Source organism: Stegodyphus dumicola, chromosome 1, assembly GCF_044657685.1.
Source record: "Stegodyphus dumicola isolate Sdum_Otavi_A_Nest chromosome 1, ASM4465768v1".
In the NCBI taxonomy this organism is placed as follows: domain Eukaryota; kingdom Metazoa; phylum Arthropoda; class Arachnida; order Araneae; family Eresidae; genus Stegodyphus; species Stegodyphus dumicola.
Genome location: NC_140768.1, coordinates 4992604 through 5010971, shown reverse-complemented (window position 1 = coordinate 5010971; position 18368 = coordinate 4992604). Strand labels below are relative to the sequence as shown.

Here is an 18368-nt window from a genome sequence, read left to right as displayed (position 1 = left end):
ATTTTTTATATCTATTCCAGTGTTTCTTCAGTCATTACAATCTCTTATTGTCGGTTTCGTAGGTGCGTTAAAATTAAAAGACAGGTATATATTCAATAAGATTTCATTCACAGTCATTGCCAAATCATTACGCTTTAATTTATCAATATACGCTACGCGGCCAGTCTTCGTCTGGCCTTTAATTGTACCAGAAAAATGCCTGAAGGGAACACCAAACGTTAAATTTAAAAACTGAGCAGAGTTTTACTCTGCAGAACAACTTTATAAAAAAATTTTAAATGTATTACATACAGCAAAATTACAATGAAATAAGCAATATCCCTTAATACAAATGTTAATTATCGTAATAAATAAATTAACCATGTATGATTCCCCACTGTGTAATTCTCAGTTGAATGTGAAGAATCTTAAGAACTAGTAAGCGAATAATCGTTTGAGTTCGTGAGACAGTAAATAAACTTGGAAAGACGTTAAAAGACCCTTTATTATTCAAATAAATTTAACAGAACTCCGTCTTGGAGTTGTACAATAAAGCCGACACTCGGGCTTAAGAAACTAAGAATTAAACTAAACTACTATTAACTAAAGGAGACATAGCCGAAGCTATCAAGATTCTAACCGAGTTGGCCCCTTAATGTTGAATAACGGCAACGCTATCAAGGGCTTAAGGTACGGCCGAACGTAATAATACCTTAAGAGAGAGTGGCCTATAAAGGCGGACGCACGCTAGTCAGAATCACTGGTTCTCTCTAACGAAGTCAGTAGAACTTTCATTTGCATTCAACCGAGATTATAAAAATACTTTCTGGCCGGAAGTTGTAAGCTTGAAATTAAGAAAGGATAGGAAAGTAACTCAATTTAACTGTTAGGTAAATTAACATAAGCCTTACAAGTTGATAATAACTTTACAGAAGCATGTGTCGGTGAAGCTGTGCTGCTTTAATTGCGTAAGATTACTACTTAAGAAATGTCTGCCAAAAATATAAATGCAATTAAAGGACAACAGAACTATCAGATTTTATTAATAGAATATATCTGCGGAAATGGCTTGTTGAGGTGGTACATGGGGTTGTTTGAGCGGTAGATAGAAGAGTTCTTCTGGCGTAAATCATCATTCTCCGAGTAGGTTCCCATCCGTGTAGGATCTGTGCATCGCTAAACGAGCACGAAGCTCGTTGATATGCATATGTATGAGGAAGCGGATGAGCAGGGGCGGAGCCAGAGGGGTTGACATCTTTCCCCGGGCGCAGCATCCAGAAGGAGCCAAACTCACGTTACGAAATTTTAGAACTACATATTTTCCATTCTTAGCAAGCTAGAGGGGACGCGAAATTTTCAGTTGTCCTCGGGCGCTGAACTCTGCGGGTGGGAACTAAGAAAGTACTTGGGATTCATTCTTTGTGCCTTCTTTTGAATAGCTGATCTGTTTTAACCATAGTCATCTTGTATAGAAGTTCCCAACTACTTTGCAGCTTTCTGAGATGAAAATTCATCGCGCTGAAACAGGAAAACACATAATAATTCCGAATTTTCCCTTTCCCTGTATATGAACAGAGTCAAAGGAAAGAGGTTTCTCGAAAGGGAGTAAGAAAGAAATGAAGAATACGCGTTATAATTTGATTTAAGAAAAGCCATTCATTAGTTTCTTTTGGCAGAAAACTGAAGATTCCATGATGCTTACTCCCAGTCTTGTTGCTAAACATTCCCGGTACATTTAAGAACATATAATTTAGGTACGATTTTCGTTTGGTTTATTTAATTATGGCAAAGCACACTAAGGCTATCTGCCTAAGGGGAGTGATGCCTTCGTGGAGGACTTTCGAAGATTTGTGTAATGGAATCTGAGCTGATTGAGCTGTTCCTTTATCAAGCTGATCAGTTTTTTTTTTTAATTTTCCAATTGGATAGTATGATATTTAATTTGAGGAAATTGGATTTTAAATTATGAATACGATCGGTTTAAGTAATTGGCGTTTTTAATATTTAGTGAAAATTGACCTGGGGTTTGAATAGCATAGATAAATGACAAATTATCCGATTTAATACATTTCATAGGTTACGGAAAACTACAATTTTTATCGATTTTCTTACAGCATGGAATTAAGTTTAAACAAACTTTCGTCAGGATGGCTTTCCGGTTTCTCAGGTGCATAATCATTCAATATAAAATAAATGTCACAACCTACATGGCCGCCAAGTTTCTATCCATACGAATGAGGCCCATCCATTTCAGCGCAAACCGCTAACTAGTCTTACGATAGCTCACTTTTCCTACTTTTAATGTCTTTTTAAGTTACATAAGTTTGAACTTAAAATACATTTTAAATTTTATTATTACTGGATTATTTTATAATCTAAAGTTTTGTTCAAATCAAAATAGAATTTCGTAGATCGTAAGTTATCCTTCATTAAGAAAATTTGTCGGTTTACGGAAAATTGGAACAAGTTCGGCGGTAGTACTTAATCCATTAAAAAAAAAAAGAAGAAGAAGAAGAAGAAAGAAAGAAAAGAAAAAGGAAAAAGCTAGTTCCTCGAGCGAGCTTTTTAATATGAGATTTGAGATTACAGACTTGCAGCGTGATAGGGATTCAAAATAAAATTGCTTAGCTGTGAACAAATTCGAAAATTTTACAATACTCTCAATTCGAAAACATTCGACGAGGAATTTTTCAAGAGAACTACAGATTACTTTTGAATCACCGTACATATGTGAATAAATATTTTCTATCATGAAAAGAAAAGTTTCTCAATCAAGCAACATCAACAAGTGATGATCATCAGTAAGTTTTACGATCTAGTATATTCATTCTTGCCAAGCAATTTTAAGAGTATCTGTGGTGAAATTAATACTTTCAGTTAAAGAATAATGATGAAAGAAGTGGAATAGAAAAATTTGTCTCATTAAATTGTAGATTATTATTAAAATTATTTGACAAAACATCACTGTTAATTAAAAGTATAATGTGTATTTATTTTTGTAATTAAGGCACACTAATCAAAGAAATAAGAAAGAAATGTTTTATAAGAAATGAGACTAGGTTTTATAAAATTTTAATGCAATGTTCGTATTTAAACATACTGCCCTTAAAGCGATTTAAGTATAAAAAGACAATTTTATTAACTGAAAATTTACACAACGAAGATTACGCGGAAAAAAAAAAATAAACGAATGAAATTAAAGAAAATGAGTTTCTTTACAGAAATACTGGTTTAGTTTACAGAAAATTTTCCCTCCGTAATCCCCCCCCCCCATTTTCACAAAATTTCGCACCTTAAATGAAGAAACTTTATTATTCAAAGTAATACCGTAAAATAATTTTAAAATGAGTATACCTTTAGAATTTCGGATACACAGTCTCGCGTGCTGGAGATACATATGTTTTATTTTCCGTACAGTGTTGTCATTGCTCGCTTTGAAATCGTTGAGTTTGTTAATGAAAAATTTGTTAAAGTGTTAAAAAATATGAAATTGGTAATAAAACAAATTCTAAATTAGGTCTTCCAGATGCTCATATTCTGTGAAGGATTACGTTATTCAAAACTGAATGGCTCTAGGTACCGTTGTTTCATCACAATGTGAGAAACATACATGCATTTAGGCAGATTCTTCATTATTTATTTTCTTTTAATATAATAAAGGGCGATAATATTTGGTGGCAACAATTTACAAAGTGAGTAGCCGTTTATAGTGAATCAACGCAGAATGCTGAAACGAAATGAATTCTTTCTGGACAAATTTCCGCTTTGGACTAATAAAGACTACGATCTAAATTTTTCAAAATATTGATCCCACAAAGGCATTCAGCGAAACAACGTATACACATTTTGCTATAAATTTCAGGACGCAAAGAACACATAGTTAATACTAAGAAATGAGAACAGATTTTATAAAATTTAAACATACTGCCCTTAAAAAAATTGATGTATAAAAAGACAATTTTATTGACACATTCTAATTTTGAAGTACATTACTTAGCAAATAATTGCTCAAATTAATTAAACACATATCAGTCAAAAAGAAAGCTTTTCAGGTATAATGGGCGAATCAGTTGCTTAGTAAGTTTTACGCCTTTGTGTTGCTTATTCAAATAATTAAAAATCGTTTTTATCATTATGACTGTTGTTTAGGATAATTTTGTAGCCTTCAGTTCCCTAAATTCCCCTCGCCTAGAATTTTGTATAAGACTGAATTCATTTAAGGAAAACTATCATTCTGTTACTGATAATTATTACTTTATTTTGTCCTTCAGGCGCACATTTCTTTACCCTTCATAAAACATCTAATTCTCTTTTTGCCTTTAAAAACTGTTAAAAGTAAATGACAGATGTAAAAATGCTTTTCTTAATGCTGTAAAATCTGGAAGATAAAAACTGGAAGCTTGCCATTAGCAGTTTTATTTTGCTTAATAGAAGAGCAAAAAGAAGAAGGACATGCGAGTAAATTGTGACGAATGTTAAAAATAACTGCTTCTTTCGACACTTGCTACAAAGTCTACTCAACGTACTCTCAGATGCATTCGTGGAGTTATGAAAGTAGAAGATAAGTGTTTCATGTACGATTTAATTTCAATAAAAATATCAGCTCTGCGATATACAGCATACAGAGATTTCTCTCAATCTAGGAATTTAAAAGGCATATATTTTATAAATAATTCAAATGAATTTGTTAAATAAACAATTTTCGTTAAAAACATAATAATTAAAAATATACGATTACAAATGTTTATATGTAATAAGAGCTCTGACTATGTTAATAAAGTATGTTAAATAACGCTGTGAGTATGTTAAATAATATAAATAATTTTTAAAATCCTTCCTATTACTAATGAAGGAAATTCGTTACTACGTGACGCTCAAACGATCTTTCAATTCAAATAATTCTGTATCCAAGATGCGTAACGTATGGAACTGAGAACATCTTTAAATAATTTTGATGATGGGTAAATATTTATAACAACATATGTTTGATCTATATATTCATATATAGTATTCTGAACAAAATTTATAACTGCTTTATCAGTAATACATAAAAATAGCAGTGACATTTTTACATCACAGTTGTCGTTTAAGCAGACTTTTTAATCTTCGAATAGTGCTCTCAGTAGTCTGTAAGGATTATGTTAATTTTATTAACAGTTAAATTTTGAGTTAAAGTTCCTTTCCTATTGATTCTTAACTTCAACTTACACTTCCGGCCAGAACATAGTTTTAGAATCACGTCTGAATACATAATGAGGAAGAGCGGTATTTAACCGCGAAGTTCTTCGTCCTTAGGGAGAGAGATACGAGGTATTCTAGCTGCACGCGTCCGCCTTTTTAGGCTACTCCCTCGGTGTGTGTGTGTGTGTGTGTGATTATGGCAAAGCCTGGAGAGCTATCTGCCTAAGAGGGGGGATGCTTTCGTGAAGGACTTTCTAAGAGAAACTGGCTCGTATACACGTTACACATGGGGAAAACCACGAAAACGCCCATGCAGCCAGCCCGTTCGCGGGATTCGAACCTCGGACCGAACTACCAGTGTTCAGCGACTTTACCGCTCGGCCGCTGGTGGGCCTTGCTACTCCCTCGGAAGCTATTATCACGCTCGGCCCGTAGTTTAGGCCCTTGATAGCTTCGCAGTCTATTAACGTTAAGGGGCCAACTCTGTTAGAATTTTCATAGCTTCGGCTATACCTCTTAAGTTTAGATTAGTTTTGGTTAATTCTTAGTATCTTAAGTTCAAGTTGAAGTGTCGGCTTTATTGTACACTGCAAGACGGAGTTTTGTTAAACTTTAGTTGGAATAATAAAGGGTTAGTTTACTCTTCTATCTTTTTGTTTTCTGTCACACGAACTCAAGCGAATATTTGTATATCAGTTCTTAAGATTCTTCACTTCCAACAGTAACTTAGGGAATTAACAAAGAACCGAGAAATCCTACAAGTCTTTAATTCTCTGAATAGTTTTAAAACACATTATATACACATTATATAATCACATTACACATTATATACACATTATATAAACATCACATTACACATTATATACACATTATATAAACATACACATTATATATTCGCTTTTAATTAAGCGAATTAAAAATTAATTAAGCGAATAAAAAATTTTATCACATATACACATTGTATACACATTATATAAACATACACATTATATATTCGCTTTTAATTAAGTTGTGCACTTTTGTACTAATAAGCAATGTAGACTGCGGGGGAAAAAATGGGAAGTTATATATTTCCCGTTCTACTGAGCCAATTGACAAAATTTAAATTGTTTTTTCATGTTTCGAAAGCGCCACCTAGGGTATATATTAGCTTTATATATAGCATCATTATAACACAGGTATTTGGACACAAAATTGGACTTTTTCTGAAATGACATGCCAAATCTTTTTTTCCATATTTCGATTGAATTATGCCTAAATATTAAATTTTGTAAAATTTGGTGGGAAATTTACGGAGAAACTCAAAAATTTATCTTGGCGTATTTTTTCAGTTTTCGCCAAGAATAATTTATTTGGCGAACTTCTTAATTTATAGCAACTTATTTTCCTTTTCTTTTTTCATTGTAGACAAGCCGGAAAAAAAATCATCGTTCATACTTTCAAATAATTTCAGCAAAGTGCGTAAACCACATTTGGCGTTATTATCGCTCAAAAAAAAAAAAAAAAAAAAAAAAAAAAAAAAAAAAAAAAAGCCAAATTTCAAAACGCTCCAGTATGTAAACTTATGTATATCTTAGAAAAGTTTGAATAAAAAACGCTAATTTCTTGCAGGTGCGTCTAGAAATACATCTGCTTTAAGACAATGTTAAAAATTTTATAGGTTATAATACTGTTACGAATTTGGTATTTAAAAAGCTAATGTTAGTTTAATTATAAATTAAATGGTTTTATTTCTCGCGCAGTGCAGCGCGTGACGAATATTAAAAGAAAGCTAAGCCGGAAAATTGAAAATACAAGAGCGCGTGCATTAAATAAATAAATATCTCTTTTTGATTTCGAGAAAGTACTGGAAAATTCTAGCGCGTGATTTTAAAATCTTATAAAAGGAGGAAAACATCTCAGTTTGTAGTAGTTGCTTAGTTTGTTGTTGTTTAGAAAACTGCTGTTGTTGATTATAGCGAATTCGCGGATTAGCGTTCTTTAGCTGTTTTGAATTACGTTCTATTGTACATTTGAGTAGTTAAAAGATAACTACTGTGAGATATTGTAATACTGCATGATAATTTGAGAAAATTTAAGCATTTTTGTTGTGATAATAAAAAGTTTTGTTCATTTTTCATCGGACTTGTGCATTCACTTCATAACGAACCCGTACGCACGCAACAATACAAATGTTTTTTCAAAAAATTTATAAAAAATATTTAAAAATACAAATTTTAAAAATAAAACATAAAAAATGTGCGAATTATATTTAGATTAAGCCTAAATTTGGAGTTCTGGAAGAAGGAATCAAGTACGTTTAATAAATAAAGAGATATTAGTAAATATACATCAAATTCAATCAACACTGAGGAGCTAACATTTTGAGAGCTAATTTTTGAAAAACTACTCAAACTACTCGGACGATCTTTACATAACTTGGCAGTTTGACATAATGTGAGTCGTAGAATCGAAATATGGAAAAAAAAATGGCATGTCATTTCAGAAAAAGTCTGATTTTCTGTCAAAATACCTATATTAGAACAACGCTATATATAAATCTAATACGTATCCTAAGTCGTGCTTTCGAGACATAGAAAACGCAATTTGAATTTCGTCAATCGGCCCAGTAGAACGGGAGATATAGAACTGCCCCCTTTTTTTTCGGCTCAGTGTACTATTGTAACTGTCAAATCTATAGCAATGTACTATTGTAAAATTTGTAGGAAAAATCAAGGACAGTAACGCGATATGCATTGTCAGTGCTGTGTAAGATCCCAAAATGCCCGACTAAAGATGTTTCTAACGTCATAAATAATTAGTCTGATGAAACAGCGAGTAATGAATTCTCTTTTTATTCTGTCTTTAATCTATGTTATCAGTGACGTAATTGTTAATTCTAATTAAATTTTCTGCAAGATGATACATTGTCGTATCTGCATTCAGGCACCAAAATCTATCAAATTAATTATGCGGTATATTTGGTCTATTTGACTATTAAATTTAAAATTAACTCTTTTTAAAACAAATTCCACAGACGTACGAAATAGAACACTAATATTTAACGAAATCGAATTCTAAAACTCGTTTATAGTAATTAAAATATTTTCTTCCGCAGATATACTAAAAACAACATGAAGTGTATGAGTTATACCCAAAATCTTTGCACTGTAAAATTTTTAATTAGAAGTTATTATCAAGAGCTTCACTAAAAGGAAAGCGTTTATATGAATTTTTCAGAAACAGGGGGTAAATATAAAATTTATAAATATGGATCCTCAGTGGGAATGGTTCTAAGGATTTTAATGCACCATAATGGAATAATCGAAACAGAAATGTTCAAAGCATTTTTCAGACCTTACAGAACGCACTGCCTTATCTTCCTGACTCGCTAATGCTTATTCTGTAAACTAATTTGAAGCCCACTTTCAGATTTACCCAGTGAATGGGAGAAACAATCATTGTAATGCGTCGTATCAACAGTTCCGGATGGCAGTGGCGTAAATACTTTGTCTATCACGTAGCCCACAGCATGAAATCCCATGGAAGTAAGTCCAGTCAATCGAACTATCCAGACATAAAAGAATCGATTCCAACTGTTGGGTAACTTCTCAAAAATACATTCCAGACTTCGCCTTAAAAATGGATTAGAACTTCATCTTATAGAACCAAGATTTAACCTTTTGCCATACAAACAAATATGCGTCCGAAGATTTACCATTCAATTGGGCGGAACTGTGGCGGAACATGTACACGCTTAGAAATAGAACGTTTTATTTTCAAATTTACATTGCCATATAACAATAATAATATACTACGCGGCGTTGGCCGAAGACAATTCTTGACGTCCCGGAGACGTCAAAATCTATAATAGTACATGAAATGAATGACGTCTTTCGGACGTCATTTTATGTCAATGGGTTAGTGAAACAGGACCAGTTCGTTACCAGGGCTATCATTCTAGAGAACTAGGTGGTGGAAGAGCAAGCGCAAACTCAACTGGGGGGCTAGAAAATATTTATCATGCCACGGAGGAAGGACACATTAAGAATTTGTAAAGTCTGTAAAATCTTTAAACATGTTTCTTTCCGTGCCATTCATTTTTATGACTTAATTCGCTTCCATTGCAATCTAGTTGTGAACTCAAATGCTAAAAGACCATTATGACTCAACTTGTGTATTAAGTTGCTTACGCAAAGTATCCAGGTCTTTGTAAGGTCCCAATCACACTATGTTTCGGCTACGCGGGACGTCGAAAGGGACAATTCTCAGAACCCGCACAATTCCAGGAAACCCAAGTAGCTAGGTTACCTTTTTCACTTACTACAAAGAATTGAACTCCAAACACTAATGGATTATCGCTCAGATTGGGATCACGTGATGCTTTCGTCTTTCAGCATAAAAGCAGAACTTTCGTCTGATTGGTTGTCTCTACTCGGGATAGATGTCCAGCCGAGACATAAATTTGAAAAAATCCCGCGTAGCCGCAACATCGTTTCCGTAGCTAGGCGGGACTTCGCTTTAGGCGGTGATCTTTATTCTAGGAATTCTCCGGTTTAAAACAGTGCTACCAGAATCTCAGAGAAGTCCAGTCTAGCAGAGACTGTAGCCAAGTGTGATAACCTCTTAAGAAATAAACATGTTTCTGTGTTCTGATGAATTAAACCCGCACGTCTGGAAATTTCTAAAGTTCTTTAATTAGCAATTAATTTGTTCAAGAAAGAGACGATCATCGGAATATCATCTGGGCACCTGAAACCAAAGAATAATTTATCGCTTAGGAAGTCAACAAGCTGAAACTCGAGGCGAAGAAGCAGAGATCTCCCTCCTGCTGTCACGTAAACATGCATGTTAGATGTTAGTTTCTAGTTCTGCTTGCATGTCTGCTTTGATGCATGTTGTGTTTACCGACACATTTCTTATCAGTGTTTGGCATTATCTCGATGTCGTAGTGTTTGCTTTCTTATAGAGGATAACATTTTCCATTTGATTGATGTTTGCATTCCGTATGCTTAATGTTCACGCAAAAAATATATAAAACTACTAAACTGAAATGTAAATAACTCACGTATTTCAAAAGCAGTATAAAACTTTACAAAGCATATATGAGCTCTATTAATATTTTTAAAAAACGTTAATTAAACTGTCTTAAAAAAGCGACATCGAGAAATTTTAAGACGGTCATGATTTCGAATCAATAATATACGTAGAATGTTAATTTATTAAAAGTTCAGCTTATTGAAATCATATTGACTTTTCTTTTCAGAATCAGAAATTACTTAAGATAGTTTTTTTCTGAAAAATTATAATTTTGCTTTTATTTTCTGACATAATAAAAATTAAATTGAATTTCTCTTAAAAACAGATGTTAACTGTAGAAATTGGTTTATTTCCTTGTATGGATGATTCATCATCATATTGGTAAGATTTTTGCCCTAGGTAAAAAATGAGTAATTTTTTTAGCTTATTTTTCTACAGAAATATGTTTAATTCAGATGCATAGTTGTGTTGTTAGAAATATTAACTTCAGGCTGTATATAGCATCACCGTAACACATAACTTGTCAAATTAATTTTCAAACAAGAATTATTAAGTAATTAATTATGGAAGCCAAAAAAAGACATATCATATTTTAGATGGAAAAATTATAATATAAATATTGATCGTCAAAATTAGTAATATTTTAAAAAGTTAAAGAAATTATAAAAGATTTAGATACATTAGGTAATGCAGTACCATAACATTTAAAACCGACTTCAGAAACATTCTTAGAACTATAGAATTTCAGAAATCCGGAATTATGTGCTAGTATCTTCGTCAGTACACTAAGCAACAATGTGGAAATGTACTGTTTTTGTAATTTATTACAATTTAGATTTATTAGAAATTATCCTTAATATAGTTAGTTTGTTTAGTACGAAACCCTATCGTTTATTCCAACAACGTACATAATATATTCTTCGATTTATGCAACTAAAAGTAAAAATGATTTTACTAATGACTTTTCTCATTTATAACACAGCCAAATGATTTATACTTTTTCTATTACATTTAATAATTTTAAAGTGACCTTGAATTTAATATTTCTAAAACTTGACGAAAATGTTTTGAGTGATTAATAGTATAACAACAAATCCGTAAACGATCAGCAAATGATGAATTAACATGCACGTTTCGAAGCACAAGTGACGTAACTCCAATTTTTACGAAAATAGAATTAAAATATTTTTTGGAAGGCCGAAACAAACTTCCAATTTCTTAAGTAAATAACTCCTAAAATTACAACTTTTGCCCGTAGATGAAATGAAACCTTTTTTTTTTTTTTTTTTCCAGAATGACAAAGAAACACGTCCATTTGTTTGTAACACGGATTGCCTTTTAATCATAGTCATTTTATCCTCAAGCACAGCTTACCGTCTGAGGCGATACGTTTTATTTGACAACGCAATACTTCGAAGAAAGAGCTGCTGATTAGCATGAATTACTGTGCGAGAAAGTTAGATGGATGCAATCTGAAAGGGCCATTTGTCATGAAATTTAAGGAAAGTCACGAAAGAAACGAACACTCATTTCATTCGAGACATTTCAATAAATTCAAGCCAGGCAGACCTCTTCAAAGTGTAGAAGCTTCGAAAGAAGAGCTAGTTTAAAAGATCTCGAGTGACGGGGCAATTTTTAAGAAGAAAGACATATTTAAGGTTCTTTAAATATATTTCTCCTCTGTAAACTGTAACTAAAAACTTGCCAACCTTTTCCTCGTCTTTCACATAGCTCACGAAATTCAGAATGTAGAGTCATTAGGATTTTCGGAAGCCGAAGAGATGAAAAATATGCAACCGCCTTTGCCGTGAATCAAACCACGGACCTCTGGAATACCGGGCCCAGCGTGCTACCGTTACACCACGAAGGCACGCTAGGGAAGTGGGATAAATACCTTATATACTCCCCTTTTTTTTAAAGGGCGACTAGGGTTTTAGGAGACCTAGTCGCGAAATCCTGGGTGCGGAGTCATTAAGTTAAATAGAAGCAGAAAAGATGAAAAATATGCAACCGCCTTCGCCAGGAATCGAACCACGAACTTCTGGAATACCGGCCTAGCGTGCTACTGTTACACCACGAAAGCACGCTAGGGAAGTGGGAGAAATATCTTATAAGATGACGAGAAAAACGGAATGCGTTTTGCTAATTTATTCCAGGCTGACCGAGTATTACTGAAACTCTTAGGCTGCGTTCAGACGGCGACACGAATGTCACATAGTCACAAGGAAATAAAATGCAGGAATTCCGTTCACACCAGTGACACAAGCTCTAAGCCGCACCCACTTACAGAAGCTAAATTTGCGCATGCGTGTATGTGTTTACAGCTTTCCCGCTCTGTTTTCCCATTCAAGTTTCGCGCGTTCGCTCTGAATTGTCGACGCTTATCCCAAGTCGTCATAAAGTTGAAAACTTCGAACTTTTTGCCAAGAGCCCTAAACTAGATTTTGTGACGTAGCACAGACTGGTTGCCTGGCAACGCAGGTAAACCGCCGTCTGAACGTTCGTCATACCGCTGTCTGAACGAAGATTTAGAACACATATTAAGCAATGCGCTACGTTTTGATTAATACTGTACTTTCTAAGCCATTTCTTCGCGAATGAATTTAAAACATTTCAGTTACTATTATTTTGTAAAGATTTTAGTGTCCCAAATATTATTTACTGTATTTCTAACAAATGCACCGTGTCTCAAAATTTTTCGAGATGGAGTTACGTTACCTGTGCCAACTCATACTTAATGCACTGCAGTGCCACAGAAAGTTATCAGAATTAATATATGTATCAGTTTTACAGCTAATATTTTTATAAAAAATGATGCATGGACTTAGAAATACATAAAAAACATACCAGAATGTATTATTATAATCATAATACACATCAAAGAGAAATAAGACCACACGTTATTTGCCGCACTGATAGGAACGAAAATTTACTTCTTTCTTTTCCACGTACTATAAGTAATGCCAAACCTTTTTAATAAAAACCCAACATTAATTGATTGTTTTTGATTTGCTTAATTCCATCATTATAAATAGTATTTCTAAATCATATTACTTTTAGATTCAGATTGTTCGTGTAGCACTCGAAAAACTATTTTAGAGAACTTTCGAAAAATTTTCGAATTCTGAATTTTTATTAAAATGATTCAAAATTAATTTACACATAGCTCAAACTCCACCTACTTACTGAGCGTGAAAATAAATAAATATATAAAAGACAGTCTGTAACGTTTTAAAACAGAATATCTATAAATTGGCATAAAAATTTATCATATTGGTAGGATGTATTACAATCTTATTTTAGATAAGAATTTTTAGAAAAATTTAGACTTAAATAATATAATATTTTGACACATGTGTGGTTGATTGTTCATTAGATAGACGACGTTTTAATTATAGTTTAATTTAGACAGGTATGAAAGGTTAGATAAGTATCAGAATAGTAATACTTCTATTAGAAATTCCTAGCTAACAAAATTCTAGATGATATTTCATTAGCTTTTATGAAGCATGTTAGTTCGATTTACACTTGCTTCAATTCGTTGTTTCGTGTATAACAATTTAGCGAATGTTCTGCATGATACTTTTTTTGTACAGCTGTCTACATTCTCCTCTTTTACCTACACAAGCAGTACTATATGCTGTATGTTGGTGTTGTATTTTCTTTCTTGTAAATGTTTTACACATTCTTTATATTTGAAACATTTAAACAAGCAAATTTATCTTTTCTTTCTGAATTGCTTTCATCATTTCAGTTTCATGCCTAATTTGTATGAATGGTATTTTCGCTGAAGATTTTCATTTACTAACAAAACGGAAGGAAGTTTTATCCAAATGTTTATCTTTTTTTCTTTTTCAGAGATGGAGTCGAGATGTGCCAATCATGGGCAACCAACACCACCCAACAGATAGACTTAGCGCTAAATATATTTTTTATGGTCTACTTTTTTATACGTGTAAGTACCAGCACGTTATATTCGAAGTGAATGGGTGAATATTAACAAAAGTCATAAATATAAAACTAGTACTAAATTCATTACCTCAAGAAGTTAATTTGCTGGACTCTTCTGCTTCTGGCGACTGCAGACTAAGACCAAAGAATGAACTTTAAAGAAATCTCGCCATTTTTGAACGAACAACCAACTTTATTAGTTAAAACTTACAGAATAACAGAAAAACATTTTTAAGCGCGCGCATCGTCTGCGGATATTCTTTGCGGATAATCGTCTGCGGTAATTTACATTTCTTAGTGAAATTATGTTGGTAGCGTAGCAATGCAAATACGTTACACTATATTTAAAATCGATGAGTTATTACGACGACATTGCTTGATTTTTAAAATTAAAAGCTGTAAAGCAGTGTGCAAGTCCATTAGAAAAGAGAAAAATTATAAAGTTCCTAACTTTTATCCTGTTAAATGTAATGTCGAGGAACCTAGCGAACTGCCAAGCGAATAATTGCAGAACAACAAGTACAAGAACAGAAACGTAAACTAAAGAAGGGTTAATTACCTTTTATTTGCTGAAAATAAGATTAACAGTCGGTCCCTTTCTCAGGGCGTACAGCAAAGCCTCCACGTGGGCTTCAACTCAAAATATAAGAAATAAGAATTTACTAATGAGTAATTGAAGATATTTAGCCGAAGCTAACACAATTCTAAACCAGTTGGCCCGTAATATTAACGTTGTCAGCGAAGCTATCAAGAGGCACACGTAATACGGCCGAGCGTAGCCAGCGAATTATAGAAAGGTAGCCCAAAAGCAAACGCGCGCTATTCAGGAATCCTAACTCTCTCTGTCGAATTCACTTGAATTTGTTTTAAATACTATTCTCCTTCTCATTTGCATTCAACGCAACGCTACAACCTCATTCTGGTAGGGAGTTGTAATCTGAAGCTGGGAGAGATAGAAAAGAGGCATAAACTTAAAATAACTGTTATAAAATTAAAATATACCTTACAAACTAAACACTTTATAAATGTATTTGTTTAATGTATAAAACAATAAGGAATAACTAAAATCAAATAAAAAAATAAGGAGAAGAAAATAGAAATATGATTAAATTAAAGAAAAATAAATAAGCAATAAATTAAATTAAAATAAATGCAGCGTAAAAGTTAAATGGAAGAGCAAAAAATGAACCGATGATCGAAAAAGACAAACTGAAAAATGTTTAACATTTGGAGGATTCTCCACTGTGTACTTCTAAGTTACAGTTGAATGGGAAGAATCTTAAGAACTAGTAAGCGAATAATTGCTTCAGTTCGTGAGGTAGAAAACAACAAGTGAGAAGGGTGAACTAACCTTTTATTATTCCAACCAAAGTTTAACGAAACTCCGTCTTGGAGTTGCATAATAAAGCCGACACTTGGGCTTCAACTTAGGAAACTAAGAATTAAAATTTAATTAATCTTAACTAAAAGATATAGCCGAAGCTATCAAAACTCTAACAGAGTTGTCCCCTTAACCCTTTGCGGGACACCTAAAAATTTCCTTCTGTACGCACAGAAAAATTGAATGAAAAAGGATTTATAGGTTACTCTGAACGTTCTTTATTTATAATAGATGGCAGCTCAACACAAACCAGTCCATATATTTTAGCCATGTTTAAATTTTTAAGACCCTCACTTTTCAAAGAAATCTTCCAGATGTTTTTTAGGGTATAAAAGGAATTGTTTGAAAAGGCATTTCTATGTTAGTTTTTTGGCTGTTCTAATCTCATTATTCTGTATTAGTCTTAAATTTTTACCTTGAAATCTTGCCTAAAATCAAACGGCGAACCCTAGGTGTACCCAGACCGGGCTCACCGATCATCTAGGACAACTGAGAGTCTGTATTCTTTGTTTCTCCGCATCTCATCGGTCAGTTCATTGAGTTCATTGACAACAATGCTCGTTTCAGCACTCTTTTCGAAGCTCTATTCAATCAGTGTGCCCACTTTAGGCACACGCGCCCAATTAAAACGATAAGTGCTCTCTTCACAAAATTTTACTTGTGTACTCCTCTAGGCCTAATTAGACTGCCTAGCTTTTTATTCTTTTTATCAAAATTCCAACTTTAAAAGGTAGCGTGACGGAAAGGGTTAACGCGATTAAATGATTGCGAAGCTATCAAGGGCCTAAAGTACGGCCGAGCGTAGCAATAGCTTAAGAAGGAGTAACCTAAAAAGGCGGACGCGTTGCTAGCCAGAATCTCTGGTTCTCTCTGATTAAGACAGTAGAACTTCGCGGTTAAATACCGCTTTTCCTCATTAGCATTCAGACGTGATTCTTAAACTACGTTCTGGCCGGAAGTGGTAAGTTAAAATTATGAAGCGGTAGGAGAGGAAGTTTAACTCAAAATTTAACTGTTAATAAAATTAACATAATCCTTACACATTAAGTAAAAGCATTTTTTGGTTGTTTTGAATTCTAGCCCATTTAAAGTTCCCTTGATCTCTGGCTTGATAGCCCATAAATGTTTCATTTCCAGAATGGGTTGTTCCCGCGCAATTTCATTGAAAACAAGACCTACCATAATTTATTATCGTATCAATTTTACAATTTTACATGCTGCTAAAAGTAGTATTGCAAGAATAATAGAATTTACCGCCAATATTGTGACTTAACGATGCAACAAAGTGCCGCATTTGAGTCTGTAACTGGAATCGCCATTTTTCTTAAAAAAGACCGGAACCCAGTGCTTCTGAATTGAAGGTGAATTTAGTATTAGACCACAACTTAAAGCATGGAAGTTGAAAGGAGTAAACACAAAATCGCTGCCAATAGAATCTCTGAAAGAATTTCAATAGATTTAACTCTTTCGATACTTTGTTAAAGATTTCTCTGTTCATTTATTATGGATACTGTAAATTCTAAAGATCGTTAAATTTATAGATAAGCAAGCGCAGATCTTGAATTCTTTCTCAAGATCTTCATAAACAGTAATAGTAGTTTAATAGCTGTTCAACATTCATATCTGTTGATGTATGATGGTTCTTTTTTATTTAAAAGCTTCTTAAATTTAAATATTTCTGGACATGTCAAAGCTAAAGAAGAAGAAGGAATGACAGCAAATCTTAACAACAGTAAAGTGTAATTATTGTATCCGAAAAATACGTCAAGTTTTAAACTCTTTTACTAGTGTATAATCTTTCAAATTCTGCTGCTAATCCTAAGTAGGATCATGTTTTTTAAAGGAACCAAAATGTAAGGTTCTACTTAACTCCCCCCCCCTAAATTCTGTAGTGTCTAAGGTGTCCGCCGATAACATCGCGGCAAACACATCGCAGACGAAAACGTCGCAGAGAAAATAACGCAAGGCAAAAACGTCGTGCTACAAAACATCGTGGGAAAAAACATCGCAACGAGAAAACATCGCAGTTCTAAAACATCGCGGTACAAAACATCGTCGTCGAAAATAAAGCGGTTCTTCGCAGTTTAAAAACATCGTCGTCGAAAATATCGTGGTAAAAAATAAAGTATCTACAAATCATCGCTTGACGATAACATCGCAGACATGCTTTTTTCAGACTTTAATAATGTAAATAGTCAGACTTTAATAATGTAAATTAATAATATTCCCATAATAATTTGTGAGCGCAAGATAGAAAGAAGGATAATTTGTTTTTTATATTTTATATTAACTAATAAATTTTTGCTGAGAAAATAAGAAGGAAACTTAAGCATCGAAAATTAATGCAACTTATAGCACTTAATAGAATTTTAAACCGACATATTTAACTAACAAAGACCATTAATAAATAATTTTTATAAAGTTTTTACTGGTAATTTGTCATAAAAAGTATAATCTAGAAATCGCATTTAATTTTCTATGCTTAAGTTTCCTTCTTACGTTTTCAGGAAAAATTTATTAGTTAATAAAAAAATGTGAAAGTAAAAATTATCCTTCTTTACATCTTCCGCTCACAAATTATTATGGGAATATCTATTTACAGTTATTAAAGCCTAAAAAAAACATGTCTGCGATATTATCGTCATGCGATGATTTGTAAATACTTTATTTTTTACCACGATATTTTCGACGACGATGTTTTCAAACTGCGAAGTTTTTGAGCCGCTTTATTTTCGACGACTATGTTTTGTACCACGATGTTTTATAACTGCGATGTTTTCTCTTTGCGATGTTTTCTCCCACGATGTTTTCTCCCACGATGTTTTGTAGCACGACGTTTTCGCCTTGCGTTGTTTTC

The 18368-nt window shown here is 33.2% G+C and overlaps 1 protein-coding gene across 1 annotated transcript in view; it reads left to right on the top strand.

The window, feature by feature from the left end:
* Positions 1-18368, top strand: part of LOC118194290 (calcium-activated potassium channel slowpoke-like) — a 240720-nt gene that overhangs the window by 76242 nt on the left and 146110 nt on the right. Inside the window, exon 4 of the mRNA XM_035365509.2 lies at positions 14038-14134. Coding sequence (XP_035221400.1) covers positions 14038-14134 — 97 coding nt within the window. The remainder of the gene's footprint in view (positions 1-14037; positions 14135-18368) is intronic.